The sequence below is a fragment of the Oncorhynchus nerka genome, linkage group LG7 (genome assembly GCF_034236695.1).
Source record: "Oncorhynchus nerka isolate Pitt River linkage group LG7, Oner_Uvic_2.0, whole genome shotgun sequence".
Lineage (NCBI taxonomy): Eukaryota > Metazoa > Chordata > Actinopteri > Salmoniformes > Salmonidae > Oncorhynchus > Oncorhynchus nerka.
Window position 1 is genome coordinate 81,017,649 of NC_088402.1, and position 20,517 is coordinate 81,038,165.

General features: G+C 43.5%; 2 protein-coding genes across 3 annotated transcripts in view; one reads left to right on the top strand and one right to left on the bottom strand.

Annotated features, from left to right (window-relative positions):
• Positions 1-14,361, top strand: part of LOC115132488 (histone-lysine N-methyltransferase 2D-like) — a 51,699-nt gene extending 37,338 nt beyond the window's left edge. The window contains 14 exon segments of the mRNA XM_065020854.1: positions 279-414; positions 662-743; positions 1,158-1,333; positions 1,543-1,667; positions 1,928-2,060; positions 2,352-2,488; positions 6,573-6,752; positions 6,755-7,931; positions 8,148-8,284; positions 8,543-8,673; positions 11,337-11,622; positions 11,852-11,925; positions 11,999-12,107; positions 12,345-14,361. Of these exon segments, the coding sequence (XP_064876926.1) occupies positions 279-414; positions 662-743; positions 1,158-1,333; positions 1,543-1,667; positions 1,928-2,060; positions 2,352-2,488; positions 6,573-6,752; positions 6,755-7,931; positions 8,148-8,284; positions 8,543-8,673; positions 11,337-11,622; positions 11,852-11,925; positions 11,999-12,107; positions 12,345-12,437 (2,976 nt within the window). The 3' untranslated portion in view covers positions 12,438-14,361.
• Positions 14,362-16,245: 1,884 nt separating this feature from the next.
• The window catches only part of LOC115132487 (activin receptor type-1B-like), a 33,584-nt gene continuing 29,312 nt past the window's right edge, over positions 16,246-20,517 (bottom strand). The window contains exons 6-10 of one of the 2 annotated variants that reach the window (XM_029665175.2): positions 19,309-19,476; positions 18,524-18,680; positions 18,305-18,429; positions 17,892-18,022; positions 16,246-17,693 (exon numbers count right to left, since the gene is read on the bottom strand). In XM_029665175.2, the coding sequence (XP_029521035.1) occupies positions 17,568-17,693; positions 17,892-18,022; positions 18,305-18,429; positions 18,524-18,680; positions 19,309-19,476 (707 nt within the window). In that variant the 3' untranslated portion in view covers positions 16,246-17,567. Of the gene's footprint in view, positions 17,726-17,891; positions 18,023-18,304; positions 18,430-18,523; positions 18,681-19,308; positions 19,477-20,517 lie in introns of both variants that reach the window. The other variant, XM_029665176.2, reaches the window with a different exon arrangement.

Sequence of the window (20,517 nt, forward strand, 5' to 3'; positions counted from 1 at the left end):
GGATAAATGCTCACTAACAGAGATGTAAACACATTTGTGCACCAAATTTGAGAGAAATGTGCCTTTTGTGCGTATGAAACATTTCTGGGATCCTTTATTTCATCTCATAAAACATGGGACCTACACTTTACATGTTGTGTTTCTATTTTTGTTCAGTATGTATTCACTCGCCCAGCAACTAAGTTTAAGAAGATGTGCAAATGACAACAAGCACTTTTATTGCTCTCAATTATCCCACTGTCAACTGTGTAACCTTGGCTAACCCTATATCCTAACAGAGTAACCTTAGTAATCCACCGACACCCCCGTCTTCCCTGCCCCCCACACCACCCCCCTCGGTGCAGCACAAATTGCTCAACGGGGCTACAGCTGTGGAGGAGCTGACTGAGGAACAGGAAACGGAGGACACTATGGGTAAGAAGAGGCTTTTATTTATTTTTATTAAAAATAAAATCACACTTAGTCTCCCTTCTGAACGTCTGTGGGGTTTTGTACAGCCACCCCAAAATTCAGGTAGTGAATTGTGTAATCTAAAACCCTCAGCAATTTTGTGTTCCCATCCGGCTCGAAGGACCAATGTAAGTATTTTGTAGAGTGCAGTCCGACTTGATGAGCAGCTGAACAGTATGTTAATAGTTGTATCTCTATAATTTGCCTGTAGATTCTGTGACTGAGGAGGTAAAGAGTGTGGATATTTTAGCTGCGCTCCCCACCCCACCTCACAACCAGAACGAGGACATCAGGTATGATACAGAGCCTGTCTGAATCCTGCGTCTCTGCGTGACATGTACCGTATCAGTGACGGCTGTGTTAGTGATTTAAAGCGTTTTGAAGGAGGATGGGTGAAAATACATTTGAGAAAATAACTTTTTAAATGGCCTAAGCCAATGGGATGACATGCTTTTATTGGGATCACATTGCTGTTACTGTTTTAAACTTTCCCTCAATATTTTGAGGGCGACCATCCTCCTCTACTTCTCTGCCATGTATATTACCTCCCATTATATTACCCAGTGTGGCCTTTAGACTGACCAACTGTATTTTCCAGGATGGAGAGCATCAATTTTGCTCTCAATACTAAAAAAGTACTCCAATAATAATGAATAGTTATTTAGTATGACGTTAATCTCAGACATGACCTTCCCTGTATCTTTCAGAATGGAAAGTGATGAGGACAGTGATGCTCCAGATAGTATTGTCCCAGCTTCCTCTCCTGAGTGTGACTTAGGTGACGAGGCGCTACGCTTCCCTCGCTTTCGAGAACCCAAAGAGGAGGAGATGGAGAGAACCATCTCCCCTACCATACCACTCATCCCCCGCACTGCCATCCCTGGTAGGACCACTATACAGGCATAAAAAATATATTTGTTGAAAATGCACTTATTGTAGGTGATTCTTGAGCATCTAAGAGCATTGCTCAATAACTAAAATACTTTAAAATGTACATAAAACAAATATTTGTTTTATCACTTCTGAAATAACTTACTTATGGATTCACTCTGTCTTGCCAGTCCACGTCACCTTTTTTCTGTCCTTGTCCAGTGTTTCCAGAGAACAAGCCGTTTGAAGCAGCTGATGGCAAGGCGGTGTCTACAACCAACCCCTGGGACAAAGCCAAGAGCAACGAGGTTGCTGTGACCTTCACACTGTCCTCCGCTGCAGCCAAGGTACCGAGCTAACCCCCTTCCATCCTTACACCCCTTTCCTACCCACTCTCACTTTCACTTCAACCCCTCTCCTATCTAGACTGGTCCCAGATCAGTTTGTGCTGTCTTGCCAACTCCTATGGTAATTGTTGCGTCATGTTTGGCAATATGACACAAACCGATGTGGCACCAGGTGATCTCCTGCCTGAACTGAACCATGAGCTGTGTCTCATTGAAAACAACCAAGATCTTGAATGATTGGTTGATGTATATTTCTCTAGAATCTGAACCATGTGATGGTGGTGGTGGCTCAGCTGCTGCACATACGGATGCCTGGTTCCTATGAGGTAGCTTTCTCTCCCAGCCCAGGCAGGGCAGGAGCCTCAGGACCCGGCAAAGAACCCGTACAACCAGGTACTGGACCTCCAGCTGACTTGTATTATATTTATCTTCACACTTAGAAAGTCCCAAATATAATGCAGATACAATGTTGTTACCTACTAAATATTGATCTAACCAGAAACCTAAGGTTTAGTGAGGAGGATAAGCTCATCCTGAGTTTAAAGTTTCTCCAGGTTGAATTTACCCCGTCTTACTTTGGAGAACATGGTTAGCTAGATAAATGTATTGGAGAAACAGAACATGAAATGGTCAGATACATTTATTGATGAAACCAATCATGGTAACAGTGAAGTCTCCCCTCAGGTGCCCTGTGTGTGAAGACTGGTGGTATAGAAGGTAGTTCACCCAGCCAGAATGCAGAGTGGCTGAGACAGTTTGATATTTCTCTGCCAGGCTGCACTCTGAAGAAACAGGTGGACATCCTCTCACTCATCAAACAGGTACGTCCCACTGCATTCTATTTATTTCAGGAATGGGATATTTCCTGATTAATCAGAAAGGCTTACTTTTTTATATTTATTCTCCAATAATATAGAATCAATCAATCACATGTATTTATAAAGCTATACAGAAACCCAGCCTAAAACCCCAAACAGCAAGCAATGCAGATGTAGAGGAACGGTGGCTAGGGAAAACTCCCTAGGAACCTAGGAAGGAACCTAGGAAGAAGCCTAGAGAGGAACCAGGCTCTGAGGGGTGGCCAGTCCTCTTCTGGCTGTGCTGGGTGGAGATTATAACATAACATGGCCAAGATGTTCAAATGTTCATAGATGACCAGCAGGGTCAAATAATAATAATCACAGTGGTTGTAGAGGGGGCAACAGGTCAGCGCCTCAGGAGTAAATGTCAGTTGGTTTTTCATAGCCGAGCATTCGGAGTTTGAGACAGCAGGTGCGTGCGGTAGAGAGATTAGAAAACAGCAGGTCTGGGACAAGGTGGCACATCCGGTGAACAGGTCAGGGTTCTATAGCCACAGGCAGAACAGTTGAAACGGGAGCAGCAGCACGACCAGACGGACTGGGGACAGCAAGGAGTCATCAGGCCAGGTAGTCCTGAGGCATGGTCCTAGGGCTCAGGTCCTCCGGGAGGAGAGGGAGAGAGAGAGAATTAGAGGGAGCATACTTAAATTCCCACAGGACACCAGATAAGACGGGAGAATTACACCAGATATAACAGACTGACCCTTGCCCCCTGACACATGAACTATTGCAGCATAAATACTGGAGGCTGAGACAGGAGGGGTCGGGAGACACTGTGGCCCCATCTGATACCCCCGAACAGGGCCAACCAGGCAGTTGCACAGCCCCCACACCACTAGAGGGATATCAACAGACCACCAACCTATTACCCTGAGACCAGGTTGAGTAAGGCCCACAAAGATCACCACCGGATGAGCCCAAGGGGGCGCCAACCCGGACAGGGAAATCACGTCAGTGACTCAACCCTCCTAGGGATGGCATGGAAGAGCACTAGTAAGCCAGTGACTCAGCCCTCGTAGTAGAGTCAGTTTAAATTGTCTGAGTTTAAAAGTAAAACTTTTACCGCCATCCACTTCTTTATGTCTGAAACACAAACTTCCACGGTAGGAAATTTTGGGGCTTCACCGTGTTTCATCGAAATGTACAGCTGTGTGTATCGTCCACATAGCAGTGAAAGTTAACATTATGTTTCCGATTGACATCACCAAGAGGTAAAATATATAGTGAAAACAATATTGGTCCTAAAACGGAACCTTGATGAACACCGACATTTACAATTGATTTGTCAGAGGACAAACCATCCAGAGAGACAAACTGATATCTTTCCCGACAGATAAGATCTAAACCAGGCAAGAACTTGTCCGTGTAGACCAATTAGGGTTTCCAATCTCTCCAAAAGACTGTGGTGATCGATGGTGTCAAAAGCAGCTCTGAGGTCTAAGTGCACGAGGACAGATGCAGATTGACGCCATTAAAAGGTAATTTACCACCTTCACGAGTGCAGTCTCAGTGCTATGATGGGATCTAAAACCAGACTGTTGAAGCGTTTCAAAAACATTATTTGTCTTCAGGAAGGCAGTGAGTTACTGCGCAACAGCTTTTTCATTTTTTTTTTTAGAGGAATGGGAGATTCGATTAAGGCCGATTTGAGTGTTTTTACAATTTCTGGGTCAAGATTTGGCTTGTTCAAGAGAAATGTATTATTGCCACTTTTAGTGAGTTCGGTACACATCCGGTGGATTGGTAGCCGTTTGCTATGTTCAGCGTAGGAGGGCCAAGCACAGGAAGCAGCTCTTTCAGTAGTTTATTTGGATTTGGGTCCAGTATGCAACTTCAAGATTTAGAGGCCATGACTATTTTCATGAATGTGTCAAGAGATATAGAATTTAAAAACTTGTCTACATTGATTCTAGGTCCTGGCAGTGTTGTGCAGACTCGGGACAACTGAGTCTGCAGACCTATCGCTACGCCAACATCCTTATCCTGATCACATCCCTGTACAGTCTCCCTATGATATAACCTTGTATATTTATGATGTAGCTATATTTAAACAACTAGGCCAGAGGGGGTGTGGTATATGACCAATATACCACGGCTAAGGGCTGTTCTTAAGCACGACGCAACGCGGAGTGCCTTAATGCTATTATAAACTGGTTACCAACATAATTAGAACAGTAAAAATGTTTTGTCATACCTGTGGTATATGGTCTGATATACCACGGCTGTCAGCCAATCAGCATTCAGGGCTTGAAATACCCAGTTTATAATTATCATTATATTTTAGCTCAAATATTTTAATAGTATGCTCATATAAATCTGTGCTTGTCTATACTTAACATTCCAAAAATGACCCTTTATCCCTTATTATGTAAAATCCTTTGAGCATCTGGAAATAGCTATATACAGTGCCTTGCAAAAGTATTCACATCCCTTGGCGTTTTTTCCTATTTTGTTGCATTACAGCCTGTAATTTTATGATTTTTACGTAATGGACATACACAAAATAGTCCAAATTGGTGAAGTGAAATGGAGAAAAAAAGTACTTATTTAAAAAATAAATAAAAGGAAAAGTGGTGTGCATTTGTATTCACCCCTTTGCTATGAAGCGCCTAAATAAGATCTGGTGCAACCAGTTACCTTCAGAAGTCACATAATTAGTTAGATTACACACAGGTGAACTTCATCTAAGTGTCATATGATCTCAGTGTATATATACACCTGTTCTGAAAGGCCCCAGAGTCTGCAACACTACTAAGCAAGGGGCACCACCAAGCAAGCGGCACCATGACAACCCAAGTAGCTCTCCAAACAGGTCAAGGACAAAGTTGTGAAGAGGTACAGATCAGGGTTGGGTTATAAAAAAATATCAGAAACTTTGAACATCCTACAGAGCACCGTTAAATCCATTATTAAAAAATGTAAAGAATATGGCACCACAACAAACCTGCCAAAAGAGGGCTGCCCACCAAAACTCACGGACCAGGCAAGGAGGGCATTAATCAGAGGGGCAACAAAGAGACCAAAGATAACCCTGAAGGAGCTGTAAAGCTCCACAGCAGAGATTGGAGTATCTGTCCATAGGACCACTTTAAGCTATTCACTCTACAGAGCTGGGCTTTACGGAAGAGTGGCCAGAAAAAGAAAAAGTAAGCAAACACATTTGGTGTTTGCCAAAAAGGCATATGGGAGGCTCCCCAAACATATGGAAGAAGGTACTCTGGTCAGATGAGACTAAAATTGAGCTTTTTGGCCATTAAGCAAAACTCTGTCTGGCCCAAACCCAACATCTCATCACCTCGAGTTTTCTATCCCTACAGTGAATCAACCTGATGGCAGCATCATGCTGTGGGGATGTTTTTCATCGGCAGGGACTTGTAAACTCGTCAGAATTGAAGGAATGTTTGATGGTGCTAAATACAGGGAAGTTCCTGAGGGAAACCTGTTTCTGTCTTCCAGAGATTTGAGACTGGGACGGAGGTTCACCTCCCAGCAGGACAATGACCCTAAGCATACTGCTAAAGCAATACTCGAGTTCCATGTCTTGGAATGGCCTAGTCAAAGCGCAGACCTCAATCCAATTGAGAATCTGTGCTATGACTTAAATATTGCTGTACACCAGCGGAACTCATCCAACTGGAGAAGTTTTGCCTTGAAGAATGGGCAAAAATTGCAGTGGAAAGATGTGCCAAGCTTAGAGATACAGCCCAAGAGACTTGCAGCTGTGATTGCTGCAAAAGGTGACTCTACAAAGGATTGACTTTGGGGGGATGAATAGCTATGTACGCTCAAGTTTTCTGTTTTTTTATCTTTTTTTGTTTTCACAATAAAAAAATATTTTGCATCTTCAAAGTGGTAGGCATGTTGTGTAAATCAAATGATACAAAATTCCCCAAAATCCAGGTTGCAAGGCAACAACATAGGAAAAAAGCCACTGTAAATCCAATCAATTACTATTAGTCTGGTTAGCTGGAGACCTTTGCACATGGCTTTCTTTTTGTCAGTGACCGGGAGATGATCCCTAAAAACACTTTCATTTCTCTCTCAGGAGTTGCCGGAGCAGGAGGACAAACCGGTTCAGCACTGTTATACAACTAACGTGTCTGACCTGGATGTACGCCACCTTCCTGTCGTCCCTGTTGAAGACTCCCCGCCCTCCTCTCCTTCTCCTCCACCTCCTGCCCCTGCTCTTACTAGTGAGACTGAGCCTCCAACCCAGCCAGCCTCCCCCTCCACCACCCAGCCAGCCTCCCCTCCACCACCCAGCCAGCATCTCCCTCTCAAGCTCCCTCCAGCCCTGCTCAGACCACCATTCAGGTCAAAACAGAGCCTGCCACCACCCCTGTTCAGATCAAAATAGAGCCTGACGCTGAAGCCATCCTTCCTCCTCCTGATGCTAGTGCTGAGGCAGACTATGATGCCAAGCATGCTGATCAGCCAGCCCCCCAGGACATCCCCACCTCCCCAACCCCCAGCCTGGAGGTGACCTCCCCCAAGGTGAAGCACCGCAGCAGGCCCCTCTCCCCCGACCCTGAGGAGATGGTGGTCCGGCCCAAGGTGAAAAAGTGGAAGGGCCTCCGCTGGAAGCGTCTCCAGATCGTCATCACCATCCGTAAAGGAGGTTCCAAGAAGGAGAGCAGTCGTGGGGTCTCAGAGCTCATGGAGCGTCTCCGCATCACCCTGAGACCTGACAAGCTGCCCCGGGACAAACGCAAGTGCTGCTTCTGCCATGAGGAGGGCGATGGCGCCACAGACGGCCCCGCCAGGCTCCTCAACATCGATGTGGACCTGTGGGTTCATCTCAACTGCGCCCTGTGGAGCACGGAGGTGTACGAGACGCAGGGAGGCGCGCTGATGAACGTAGAAATGGCATTGAGGCGCGGTCTCCGCACCCGCTGTGCCTGCTGCCAGAAGACTGGTGCTACCAACAGCTGCAACCGCCTGCGCTGCCCCAACGTCTACCACTTCACCTGCGGCATCCGAGCCCGCTGTATGTTCTTCAGGGACAAGACCATGCTGTGCACCCAACACAAACTGAAAGGACCCAGCGAGGAGGAGCTGACAGGCTTTGCCGTGTTCCGACGCGTTTACATCGAGAGAGACGAGGTCAAGCAGATCGCCAGTATCTTACAACGCGGCGACCGCATCCACCTGTTCCGCGTAGGTGGCCTCATCTTCCACGCCGTAGGTCAGCTCCTGCCATCTCAGATGCAAGCCTTCCACTCCCCGACCGCCATCTTCCCCGTGGGCTTCGAGGCTACCAGGATCTACTGGAGCACGCGGGTGCCTAATCGCCGGTGTCGGTATCGTTGCCGTATCAGCGAGACGGAGGGAAGGCCGATGTTCGAGGTACGGGTGCTGGAGCATGGACAGGAGGACCTGCACTACCGCGACACCAGCCCAGAAGGTACATTCTTAAAGTCTGTCCCCACACCCTGCTCTCGCTGCCCCTCTGTTGAAATGTGTAGTCACAGAACTGACCACAGTTCAGGTTAATATGTCTAAATTGCCTTTAATTCAGAATTTCATTGCAATCCCAGCCATTTCTGTAATTTAAATGAAATTGACTCCACCTCTGCTATTTACTAATCTGGTCTGTAACCATGTCCTGTGTTTCCTCTAGGAATCTGGGACAGAGTGGTTCAGTCTGTAGCTAAGCTGAGAGAAGAGTCTGCCATGCTGAAACTGTTCACTGATCACGTGAAGGCAGAGGAGATGTACGGCCTCACTGTCCACGCCGTGCTGCGCATCACTGAGTCGGTAAGAAGTCCTAAGGGAAAGCGGCATCGCCATTTTGTTTTTCCCCTCTGCTCTCATTTGTTTCCATAATATCAATGTCTGTGTCTCCAATGTCACCCTATTAAGCCATACAGTGCCCTACTTTGAGTCCTTTTGACCAGAGTCACCAGGACTTTGGTTAACAGTAGTGCACTGTAGAGGAAATAAGGTTTCATCTGAGAGATAGACAATGTTATTTCATCGTTAACTTCACTAACATCCTGTGTGTTACATTATCAGTTGCCTGGAGTGGAGAACTGCCAGAACTATGTGTTCCGTTATGGTCGCCACCCTCTGATGGAGCTGCCCCTCATGATCAACCCCACTGGCTGCGCCCGTTCCGAACCCAAGATCCTCACACACTGCAAGAGGTAAGACTGCAGTATAGTCCTCCACAGATTATTATTGTACTGTAGAGAGAAACTGCAGGTAGGATCAAGATCCTCACACACTGCAAGATGTAAGAATGCAGTATAGTCCTCCACAGATTATTATTGCACTGTAGAGAGAAACTGCAGGTAGGATCAAGATCCTCACACACTGCAAGAGGTAAGAATGCAGTATAGTCCTCCACAGATTGTTATTGTACTGTAGAGAGAAACTGCAGGTAGGATCAAGATCCTCACACACTGCAAGAGGTAAGAATGCAGTATAGTCCTCCACAGATTGTTATTGTACTGTAGAGAGAAACTGCAGGTAGGATCAAGATCCTCACACACTGCAAGAGGTAAGAATGCAGTATAGTCCTCCACAGATTGTTATTGTACTGTAGAGAGAAACTGCAGGTAGGATCAAGATCCTCACACACTGCAAGATGTAAGAATGCAGTATAGTCCTCCACAGATTGTTATTGTACTGTAGAGAGAAACTGCATGTAGGATCAAGATCCACACACACTGCAAGAGTTATTGTACTGTAAGAATGCAGTAGGATAGATCCTCACACTGCAGATTGTTAGTCCTCCACAGATTGTTATTGTACTGTAGAGAGAAACTGCAGGTAGGATCAAGATCCTCACACACTGCAAGAGGTAAGAATGCAGTATAGTCCTCCACAGATTGTTATTGTACTGTAGAGAGAAACTGCAGGTAGGATTAAGATCCTCACACACTGCAAGAGGTAAGAATGCAATATAATATTCCAAATAGATCTATAGTAATAGTTATATTATAAACTGGGTGGTTCGAGACCTGAATGCTGATTGGCCGAAAGCCGTGGTATATCAGACCGTATACTGCGGGTAGGACAAAACATGTATTTTAACTGTAAAAATGTACAGTGCGTTCAGAAAGTATTTATACCTCTTCCCCTTTCACTCATTTTGTTACGTTACAGCCTTATTCTAAAATGGATCAACATTTACAAGAAGTATCATCAGTTCACACACACAATACCCCATAATGACAAAGCGAAATGTTTTTTTTGTGCAAATTTATAAAAAATAAACATACCTTATTTACATAAGTATTCAGACCCTTTGCTATGAGACTTGAAATTGAGCTCAGGGACATCCTGTTTCCATTGATCATCCTTGATGTTTGTACTGCTTGATTGGAGTCCACCTGTGGTAAATTCAATTCATTGGACATGATTTGGAAAGGCAAACACCTGTCTATATTAGGTCTCACAGTTGACAGTGCATGTCGGAGCAAAACCAAGCCATGACGTTGAAGGAATTGTCTGTAGCGCTCTGACAGGATTGTGTCGAGGAAAAGATCTGGGGAAGGGTACCAAAACATTTCTGCAGTATTGAAGGTACCCAAGAATACAGTGGGCTCCATCATTCTTAAATGGAAGAAGTTTGGAACCACATAGACCCTTCCTAGATCAGGTAGGTGACCAAAAACGCATTGGTCACTCTGACAGAGCTCCAGAGCTCCTCTGTGGAGCACTCAATCAGACCTTTATGGTAGAGTGGCCAGACGGAAGCCACTCCTCAGTAAAAGACACATGACAGCCCGCTTGGAGTTTGCCAAAAGGCACCTAAAGGACTCAGACCATGTGTAACAAGATCCTTTGCTCTGATGAAACCAAGATTGAACTCTTGGCTTGAATGCCAAGTGTCACGTCTGGAGGAAACCTGGTACCATCCCTAAGGTGAATTATGGTGGTGGCAGCATCATGCTGTGGGGATGTTTTTCAGCGGCAGGGACTGGGACACTAGTCAGGATCAAGGGAAAGCTGAACGGAGCCAAGTACAGAGATATCCTTGATGAAAACCTGCTTCAGAGCGCTCAGGACTGGGGTGAAGGTTCACCTTCCAACAGGACAATGACCCTAAGCACACAGCCAAGACAACGCAGGAGTGGCTCCGGGACAAGTCTCTGAATGTCCTTGAGGGGCCCAGCCAGAGCCTGGACTTGAACCCAATCGAACATCTCTGGAGAGACCTGAAAATAGCTGTGCAGCGACGCTCCCCATCCAACCTGACAGATCTGCAGAGAAGAATGAGAGAAACTCCCCAAATACAGATGTGCCAAGCTTTTAGTGTCATATCCAAGAAGACTCCAGGCTGTAATCGCTGCCAAAGGTGCTTCAACATTGTACTGAGTAAAGGGTCTGAATATTTATGTAAATGTGATATTTCAGTTTTTCCTCTGTAATACGTTTGGAAAAATATCTAAACCTGTTTTTGCTTTGTCATTTTGTGGTATTGTGTTTTAGCTTGACGAGAGGAGATAACAATGTTAATCCCTTTTAGAATGAGGCTGTAACTTAACAAAATGTGGGAAAAGTTATAGGGTCTGAATACTTTCCGAATGCACTGTACGTTGGTAACCAGTTTATAATAACAATAAGGCACCTTGGGGGTTTGTGGTATATACTCCGCGTTGTGTCGTGCCTAAGAACAGCCCTTAGCCGTGGTATGTTGGCCATATACCACACCCCCCCATAATGTGTTTTATCAAATGTTGTCATACTGAGCAGTGAAACTAGTAGTTTCTTAGTAGTAAACTAACAAGTCTAAACTGAATGATTGACATGATGACTGTGCAGACTGACTCTGATCTAGTTCTGTGTCTCTCTCTCTTAGGCCTCACACCCTGAACAGTACGTCCATGTCCAAGGCCTACCAGAGCACCTTCACCGGCGAGATCAACACCCCCTACAGCAAGCAGTTTGTCCACTCCAAGTCCTCCCAGTACCGGCGCCTGAAGACCGAGTGGAAGAACAACGTCTACCTGGCCCGGTCCCAGATCCAGGGCCTGGGGCTATACGCTGCCAAGGACCTGGACAAACACACCATGGTCATCGAGTATATAGGAACCATCATCCGCAACGAGGTGGCCAACCGCCGCGAGAAGATCTATGAGGAACAGGTGGGTGGCTCTTGAGTAGTAGTCTAGCTAGTTGACTAGTAGTAGCAGACAATAGTCTTTGTTTTCTTTGTTTATTTGGATCCCCATTAGCTGTGATCAATTGTTTATTGATTTTACACACAAACTTAATAAGAAGGTTAAAAGACTAAGGTTGTAATATCTTTGTCCATAAGGTATCAGTGGATCGGAAATGTTTACATGACCTCTCTTCCTGCTTCTTTTCTTCTAGAACCGTGGGATCTACATGTTCCGCACCAATAACGAGCATGTGATCGATGCCACTCTGACCGGCGGTCCTGCTCGGTAAGTGTTGGGTCTATTTTTTTATTTCATATTATGCTTGTTTGTCCCCGTCTCACCCTGTTTTCCTCTTCAGCTATGTCAACCACTCCTGTGCGCCCAACTGTGTTGCCGAGGTGGTTACGTTTGACAAAGAGGACAAGATCATCATCATCTCCAGTCGCAGGATCCCCAAGGGAGAAGAGGTGAGACACAGAGCCCTGGTCACCATCTGCATGTCCATTTATAGTTTTGTACATACGCAGTATACTGTTTTTGTACCAATGTGTACATAATATACAGTTTCCTTCACTGATTTAGTCGTTTAAATCTTAACTGGCTCTTGGTTGTGTTACTGTAGAGCATGTTTGGACAACTGAACCAGGTTTTATGAATACATGTTACAGCAGAGTGTTGTTACTGACCTCTGTCTCTTCTCCTAGCTGACGTATGACTATCAGTTTGACTTTGAGGACGATCAGCACAAGATCCCTTGCCACTGCGGAGCCTGGAATTGCCGAAAGTGGATGAACTAAACGAACTGTGAGAAATGGAGAGGGGAAAAACATATGTATCTTTCTCCCCGGTGCCAGAACACTACTGCGCCAAAGCCTTTAGAATATTGCTACTACTACCCAGTACATAAGCTGTTCGTAAGCTGTTCATAAGCTGACGAACGAGGAGGGAAACTGACCTCCAAAACAATAAGACTAAGACGTTTGCATTCACACCTGTAGCCAAAGGTTTGAAGAGCATTATGGATATACAAGCAAACAAACCACCTGTATTGACATCCAGTCGAATGATGGGACAGTCTTTTTGTGGATGAACTGTGTCCTCTCTGCCAAAAGCAACTCTTTCCTCTACCTACTGCTACCCCTTCAGTAACTATGGATGGAATTACAATCCTCTCCACATCTACCAAATGTTCAGATTCTATGTGATATCAATACTCTCTTAGGGCAGACCTTACCTTGAGCTTTGATGAAAGAAGCCATTTTAAGTACTAATAAATAACTACTGCATTTAAAAAAAAGGCAGACCTATCCTCCTCCTCCTGCACTCCCCCCTTCCTACCCCCAAGGAAAATACACGTTCCCATCGTCATTGGTGAAGATTGACTTCCCAACGTGGATATTATTGGCTAGCTAGACAATCCTGAAGACAGTGGCTCTGAGTGTGTAGAGAAGAACTATGTATCGTTGAGGCAGAAGAGAAAGATGTCAAATACTATAAAAGTTGACCTGTGGCTCCAGAGGCACCAGACAGACAGACAGGTGTTTTATTCTTGTCCTGACTAAAGGAGTTTAAAGGTGGGTTTTAGTTGGACCCTCAGTCTACCTCATTAATCTAGTGGGAAGTGACTGCTTACTTTGTATAAATACTGTTAACTGCTACTGTGGAGGGGGGGAGAGAATGTTGTTTTCATTAGGCTAATAGTATATAGCCTTCTCGGAGAAGCAGGGAAACTTTAACTAACAGCAGGTTTGTTCTCTGTTCTATGCTGTTGATCATTTTACAATAATTAGCCAACAATCCTATTATTAATTAATGATGTATACAGACAAAAGGAATTATATGACCGTTTATTGGTTAAGCCATCGCATTAAGAGCAATCACAAGCTTAATAGGTGTCTTTAAATGACTCCTGATCATCCTGGATTCTATGTATCTTTTATTGTTTTTCCTTTGTGTGGGAATTGACACAATAACAGTCACCCTTGTGTTGCTGAGGACTGAGGGAGAGATTGGTGTGAATGATTGTTGCTTACACAGCTTCAGTATGTGAAGCAGGATCACACCGCTAATTGAACAAGTCTTTGGCAAGACGATCAAGTCCAACTAATGAGTGAAGGAAATGTAATGTACGCTTGCTGCTTAATGCCTTTAAGTCACACATTAAGCAAAAAGCTTAATGATGCAAGACTAGACTACTATCCCATTTGTTTTTCACCTTTTAGTCCTTCAAATATCATCTGCATTTTGATCTTTTCTTTTCTTGAATGACCATCAACCATGAATCTAGCCTCTTCCTCTCTTTATCATGTAGTGGACTGTTGTAAACTTTACTGTAGTGAGTCTTTCCCTGCCTGTCTCACCACACCACAGCTAGGTGTATTTCTAAAGGTTCCTGTGTTGTGGTTTTCTAGTGGTAGTACGGTCTTCTATACTGGAGGCTTAAAGAAATGGCAGGGGAAGACTTGTTAAAAAAAAGGGCATTTTTCTATGAAAGTAAATTAATAACAAAGTAAATCTTTAAAGAAAGTATGTGGGGGTTCTGAGGTCTCCATGACGACGTCTCCCTTCTACTTGTACTCCTACCTTGACCTCACATAAGAAAAATGCAAAAGTGTACAAACTGTATATTCTATACTATAGGGGGCAAGAAACTCTATCAACCCCTTTTTAATCAATAAAAATCTAAAATTGTAGAGAAATAAAGTTGATTTAAAAAATCTACCACTGGATATCATTTTATGAGAGATTAAGCTGTGTGTGTATATATATATATAAGGAACTATGTAATATCTTTATGTAAATGAACCAGTGTTTTTGCATTGACCTGTTTTTCTATTAGCGTTTTTTGCTATAAGATTTCAAAGACAGTTTGTTAATAGGTATGTGGACACGACTGGGCTTCTCCAATGACTTGGACGAGAAGCCTCGGGTGGAATAAATGTTCATCCATTATGGAAAGTTGTCATGATTATTACATGAGAAATCACTTACTGTGTAAAATGAGTACAACGGTGCATAACATTTTGTTCATTTAGTTTTTATTTATGCTACTACTTGTCGTTACCAAAACCTATCTATACCTTGGTCATCATTGGATTATAAGTAAATGGATCATCTTCAACTCTTCCTTGACTGAGATATTAGTTATTAAATAGGTGTTTTATCTTTCCTATAGAAGTGACCGTGTTGGTAGATCTTGTGAAAACTGCTACTCGGCCTGTATGTCAAACTAAATATTAAAAGTGAACTCCGTACTTCCCGTACTTGAGAATGAATTGCACTCTCAATAGTAAATGAATGGAGTAATTCTCTAAAAGTTATGAGGCAGCGATTGCCATTTCTTTCTTGGTATATTTATATTTCAAGGAAAGACCATGAGACATTTTGCAGCTCACTGAATTTCAGCCTAAATCATTTCTTGAATATCTCATGATTTAAAGATTGCTAAAAATTTTTTTTTTTACCTAACCTACTTTTTAAAAATGTTTGTTACAGCAGTGCTTTTAGGGAATATTAAAAAGTTTGTGGCATGTTTTGTATGAATATAATTTTGAATTGTACATTTTTTTGGACGACGGCAGAGGTTACAGCTTTTTTTTTTCTTGTAAAAGGAAAATAAAATGCATTTTAAATATAAACTTGGATCTTGCATTTGTTTTATAAAAAATATTAACTTGAGATTAGAATGAGGTTAGAAGTTAAAGTAGGCTAAATCTAAGTGACATTGACTCAAACTACAAACTATTCTGGAAAAGATTGGTTTAACATGGTTTGAAATATTGAAGGTATGAACAGGATGTTTGATAAAACTAAATCCCATGACAGACCGGAATATGACATTTAGGTTCTATTGACAACCATTTGTTCCTCAAAGCTCGTGAAATACCAGGATTGACCCCAAAGTACTTAAATCAGTGGTATAATCCTTTCCAATATTATAGTACCAGCAACATACAATTATTGGTATACACGCCCTATATAAAAACGAATAGCATGCATCTTTACCTCCAGAAAGATGGAGGTCCCAGTGTTGAGACGGCATGCAGAACAAGGGAAAGGGGGGGTACCGAGTCAGTTCACCTGAAATGTCTACCACATTTAACCCCACTGAATCAGAGGTGCTGGTGTCTGCCATAATTGACATCCACGTCTTCGGCACTCAGGGAACAGTGGGTTAATTTCCTTGCTTAGTGGCAGAACAAGGGACTATCAGAACATGTCCTGTTTCAGAGAGCCTAGTTCAAGTGTTAGCCTAATAACCATTATAATGCACATCCAACCTATTCTTGCCTTGTTCGATCGAAAATAAAATGTATTTTTTTACCTTTATTTAACCAGGCAAGACAGTTAAGAACAAAGTGTTATTTTCAATGATGGCCTAGGAACAGTGGGTTAACTGCCTGTTCAGGGGCAGAACGACAGCTCTAACCACTGGGCTACCCTGCCGCCCCAATTATGGGGAGATAACTATTCCAGTGTCAAAAGGAAAATAGATGGCTAGAACCCAAGAAAGGACAGAGTGTTTTGCTCTGCGACAAGCTTTCCTTTGCGTTCTGCATCTCAGAACCACTGAAGATGTCGCTGAAAAATGACTTACACCCCCAATGAGATAAAAGATGTTTATATACAAATCAAAACAGATCCATCAGTAGTGTCTATAATAAAACAGGATTTTCATTGCTCAGTGTATTGGCCACTAGCACTACCCCCAGGTGAAATGAGTCCATTTTGTTAGAATGAACATGCGAACGCCAGTAGTTAGAGGTTGGAGCTACCCCAGCTAACTTATCACAAATGCAGAATTAAAATGATGTTATAAATCTCACTGGCTTCCTCATCACATCAAAAATCACAGTGTATTTCATCAAAATATGAAATAATACAACTATTAACAAATAAATAAAACCCTTAAAACATCCCTGCCAGATTTGAAACATTTAAATAAAAAAAACTGGACCAAATGTAAAATTAGATACATATAGGAGTCACGTACAAGGAGGAGTGAGTCACAGACTTGGAGTGCAACATGATTTTTGTGGATTATTCAAGTAGCAGAATGCACACTACATCGGTTTAAATAAAAACACAATGTTAAATGACAAATGTGAAATGTTGTCCAATAGGCTGTAGTTTTTTCCAGGCTCCTGAAAACAGTATTGGAATAGCTGCAGTCTACTCTGCTGATGTATCTTGGGACATGCCTATAGAAGCGACTTTCCTGCCTTATATGGTAGGTTGGTTTCATCCTGTACAGACGGTGGGGCTGGAGGACAAAAACAGTGCTTGTGCTACTCTCCCACATGCAACAGCAATACATTGCCATGAAAACAAACAAGTTATAACACAATATTCTAACTTAAAATTGTGGGCATGAAGTCATATCAATGAGTTTCCAGGATGTAGCTAGTCCATGGAAGGGAACACTTGTTTTTCTTAAGATTATTATTTTTTTTACCCTGTCACTGTACAATAGTAATAATTCCTGCCTCAGAACACAAAACAAACTGAACAGCAGTTTGTACTGATAATAATGGTAGTATTAACAGCGGTAGTGAGGTGAAATGGGAAGGAGAGGAGGGTGGGATAACATGGTGAAGGAGAACAAAGGGCGGAAGGGAATTTCTCAGTAGTTTTGGATAAAAAGTTGAGGTAGGCCTTGTCACAACTTGGAGAGTGGCTTTTAAACTGGCAGGATTTGGTCTGTCCTTTCTTTCCATGTGTAGTGTCACTCCGCTCTCTGTAGTCTAGTCCCAAATGGCACTCTAGTGCATATATAGTGCACTACTTTTGACGAGAGCTCTATAGGCCCTGGTCAAAAGTAGTGCACTACACTGGGAATAGGGTGCCCTTTGGGACACATTTCATGTCTTCTGTAGTTGTGAGTCTCCAGCGAGCTACATGGCTCTGCCGTCCGTCCCACACTGAGCTTACATCTTGATGTCCTCTTCGACACTGAGCTGAGCCAGGGTCTTCTTGATGCGTAGAGCTGTGAGGCGGGCTGCGCCGTTAGAGTACCAGCACTCCCTCATGATCTTACCCATCACACGCAGAGACTGGAGAAGAGTGAGAGGGTTCGATCAACCAACTACATACACACACAAAGGAAATGAATAAAGTACAATAAAAATAATTAAGATTGTTTTGTTTCCACCATATCTACATTTAAACGCTCAGTCAAACACAATGTTTCTGTCCAGCAAGTCAACAAATGTGATGTTTCTGTCCAGAGGTGTTTGTATTTGTGTCATTACCTCATAGCTCTGCCACCAGTTGGGTACGTTAGGCCTCAGCCTCTGGTCACACACCACTTTCCTCATCTCATCTATGGAAGGGTCAGAGGGCACCAGGTCAAAGTAGGGGAGCTGGTACTCTTCATGGATACCTATAGGGGGGCAGAGGAGCAGCCAGGTCACTCATGAACACATATCAGAACATTTGTTCATATTAATGTGGTTCCTGAGAAGTTACAGGGTGTGGCACAGAATCCCTAATGTTGACCTCATAGTGACTAGTTATTTGAGGCACAAGGTGATTTGTAGCTCAGTGATTCTATGCAGTTTGTTATTTAATCAATCTCAAGCGCGTACAAATCTTCTCCAGGCGTTGTGAGATTTGATCATCTGCGCAACAGCAAGAAAGACTTGAAACCCAGTCAGTGTCTTACCTCCAGTGTTGCAGCGACGTGCGATCTCCCAGTAAACCAGCCCCAGGGCGTAGATATCAGCACACTTAAATGAGTCAAAGTGTTTCATGTTGATGGTCTCTTCCAGGACCTCTGGAGCCATATACCTGGAACAGACAGGATTGAATTAAAGTTACTTTTAAAACCAATTCAAAGATTGAAAAGGTGTGTGTGTGATGGGGCAACCAGTGGTCTCAGTACCTCTTGGTGCCAACGCGCTGGTTAGGGGCGATGTCTATAGTATCAGAGATTGACTCATGGCGTACTGCCAGCCCCAGGTCAGCAATGGCACACATGCCATTCTTCTTCACCAGAATGTTCTTAGACTTCAGATCACGGTGGGCGATGCCAGGTTTGCCTAGAGGGGAACACACACTGAGTTGGAAGACTGGAATGGAGGGAGCACACAATATTTAAACCAGGTCAATTAATGTCTGTACTGTCTATTTTGTTAAAGGTTTTTAATGTCTACTACTTTGTAAACAGTCAAGTATTTTGTCTGTAATGTATTTTCAGTTGTGTGTTGGACGCCAGGAAGATTAGCTGTCGGCAAGGCGTCAGCTAATGAGAATCCTTATAAAATTCAAAGGCAGGGCAATAGGTGCAAGCTATGGCCATGGTGAGGGGTGTAACATGTAAAGTGAAGAAAAACTATTCAAATATCTGGAATACATTATATTTACATTTAGCAGTTCTGGCACGGGCAAGGCCAACTTCCTTACTAATATCTGGAATATTTTAACAAGGGAGGATCTAAACCACAAATCGATCTGGTTACCCGGGCCACGTACAGCTGCCAAACATTGCAGATAGAAATGGCATGAATAGAGCTGACATGATTTCTTGTTCTACATGTCAGAGGAATGTTTGTTGTACATAACATATTTCTATCTGAATGTTCCAAACCTGCTGAACGCACCCTAGTCTATGAATGTAAAAACATATGGGCTGAGTGAACGTGGATTAAATCTCGCCGCTGTGCTAACCCTGCGTTCCAAGTATCTCCATGTGCAGGTGAGCCAGGCCGCTGGCAGCAGACAGGGACAGTTTGATCATGCCTTCGATGGTCACAGAGTAGTGGTTCAGGTAGTCAAACAGAGAGCCGTGCTCGTGGTAGTCTGACACCAGCCACAGCTGAGTCCATGTGCCGTTATCTGGCGAGGGAGAGAAGACAGAGGGGAGGGAGGAGAATTCTATGGTCAATAAACTACAGCCAGTAGGTGCGCTGTTTTGAAATGCACCTACATAACACCAGAGATACAATGCCTTCAGAAAGTATTCACATGACTCGATGTTTTCCACAATACAAACATCAAAATAATATTATGTTTTAAGATGCACATTCACTGAGGAGTGGCTCCTGCCTGTCAGCTCTACCATAAAGGCCTGATTGATGGAGTGTTGTTGCAGAGATGGTTGTCCTTCTGGAAGGTTCTTCCATCTCCATAGAGGAACTCTGGAGCTCTGTCAGAGTGACCATTGGGTTCTTGGTCACCTCCCTGACCAAAGCCCTTCACTCCTGCTGGCTCAATTTGGCCGGGCAGTCAGCTCGAGGAAGAGTCTTGGTGGTTTCATACTTCTTCCATTTAAGAATGATGGAGGCCACTGTGTTCTTGGGGACCTTCAATGCTGCAGAAATGTTTTAGTACCCTTTCCCAGATCTGTGCCTCGACAGTCCTGTCTTGGAGCTCCTTGGTTTTGCTCTGACATGCACTGTCAACTGTGGGACCTGATATAGACAGGTGTGTGTCTTTCCAAATCATGTCCAATCAATTGAATTTACCACCGGTGGAATCCAATCAAGTTGTAGAAACATCAAGGATGATCAATGGAAACAGGATGCACCGGAGCTCAATATCAAGTCTCAAAGCAAAGGGTCTGAATACTTATGTAAATAAAAGGTATCTTATATACTTATTTGTTTGAAACCTGAACGTCTTGCTTCAGCTGAGGCAAGTCATACCTTGCTTCAAATTTATATCCAACCACAGACGCAATTATTTTATAATGATTTCCATATACCATTGAAACCAGTAGCCTATTGTTTTCATGTTCTCTTGGTTTTCAAATCAACTTTCTTTCATTGTCCATTCGCCAAAGGCAGTCATATTAACCCATGCTAGTTGTTGCCAATCCTAGTCATATTAGCAACCCATGCTAGTTGTTGCCAATCCTAGTCATATTAGCAACCCATG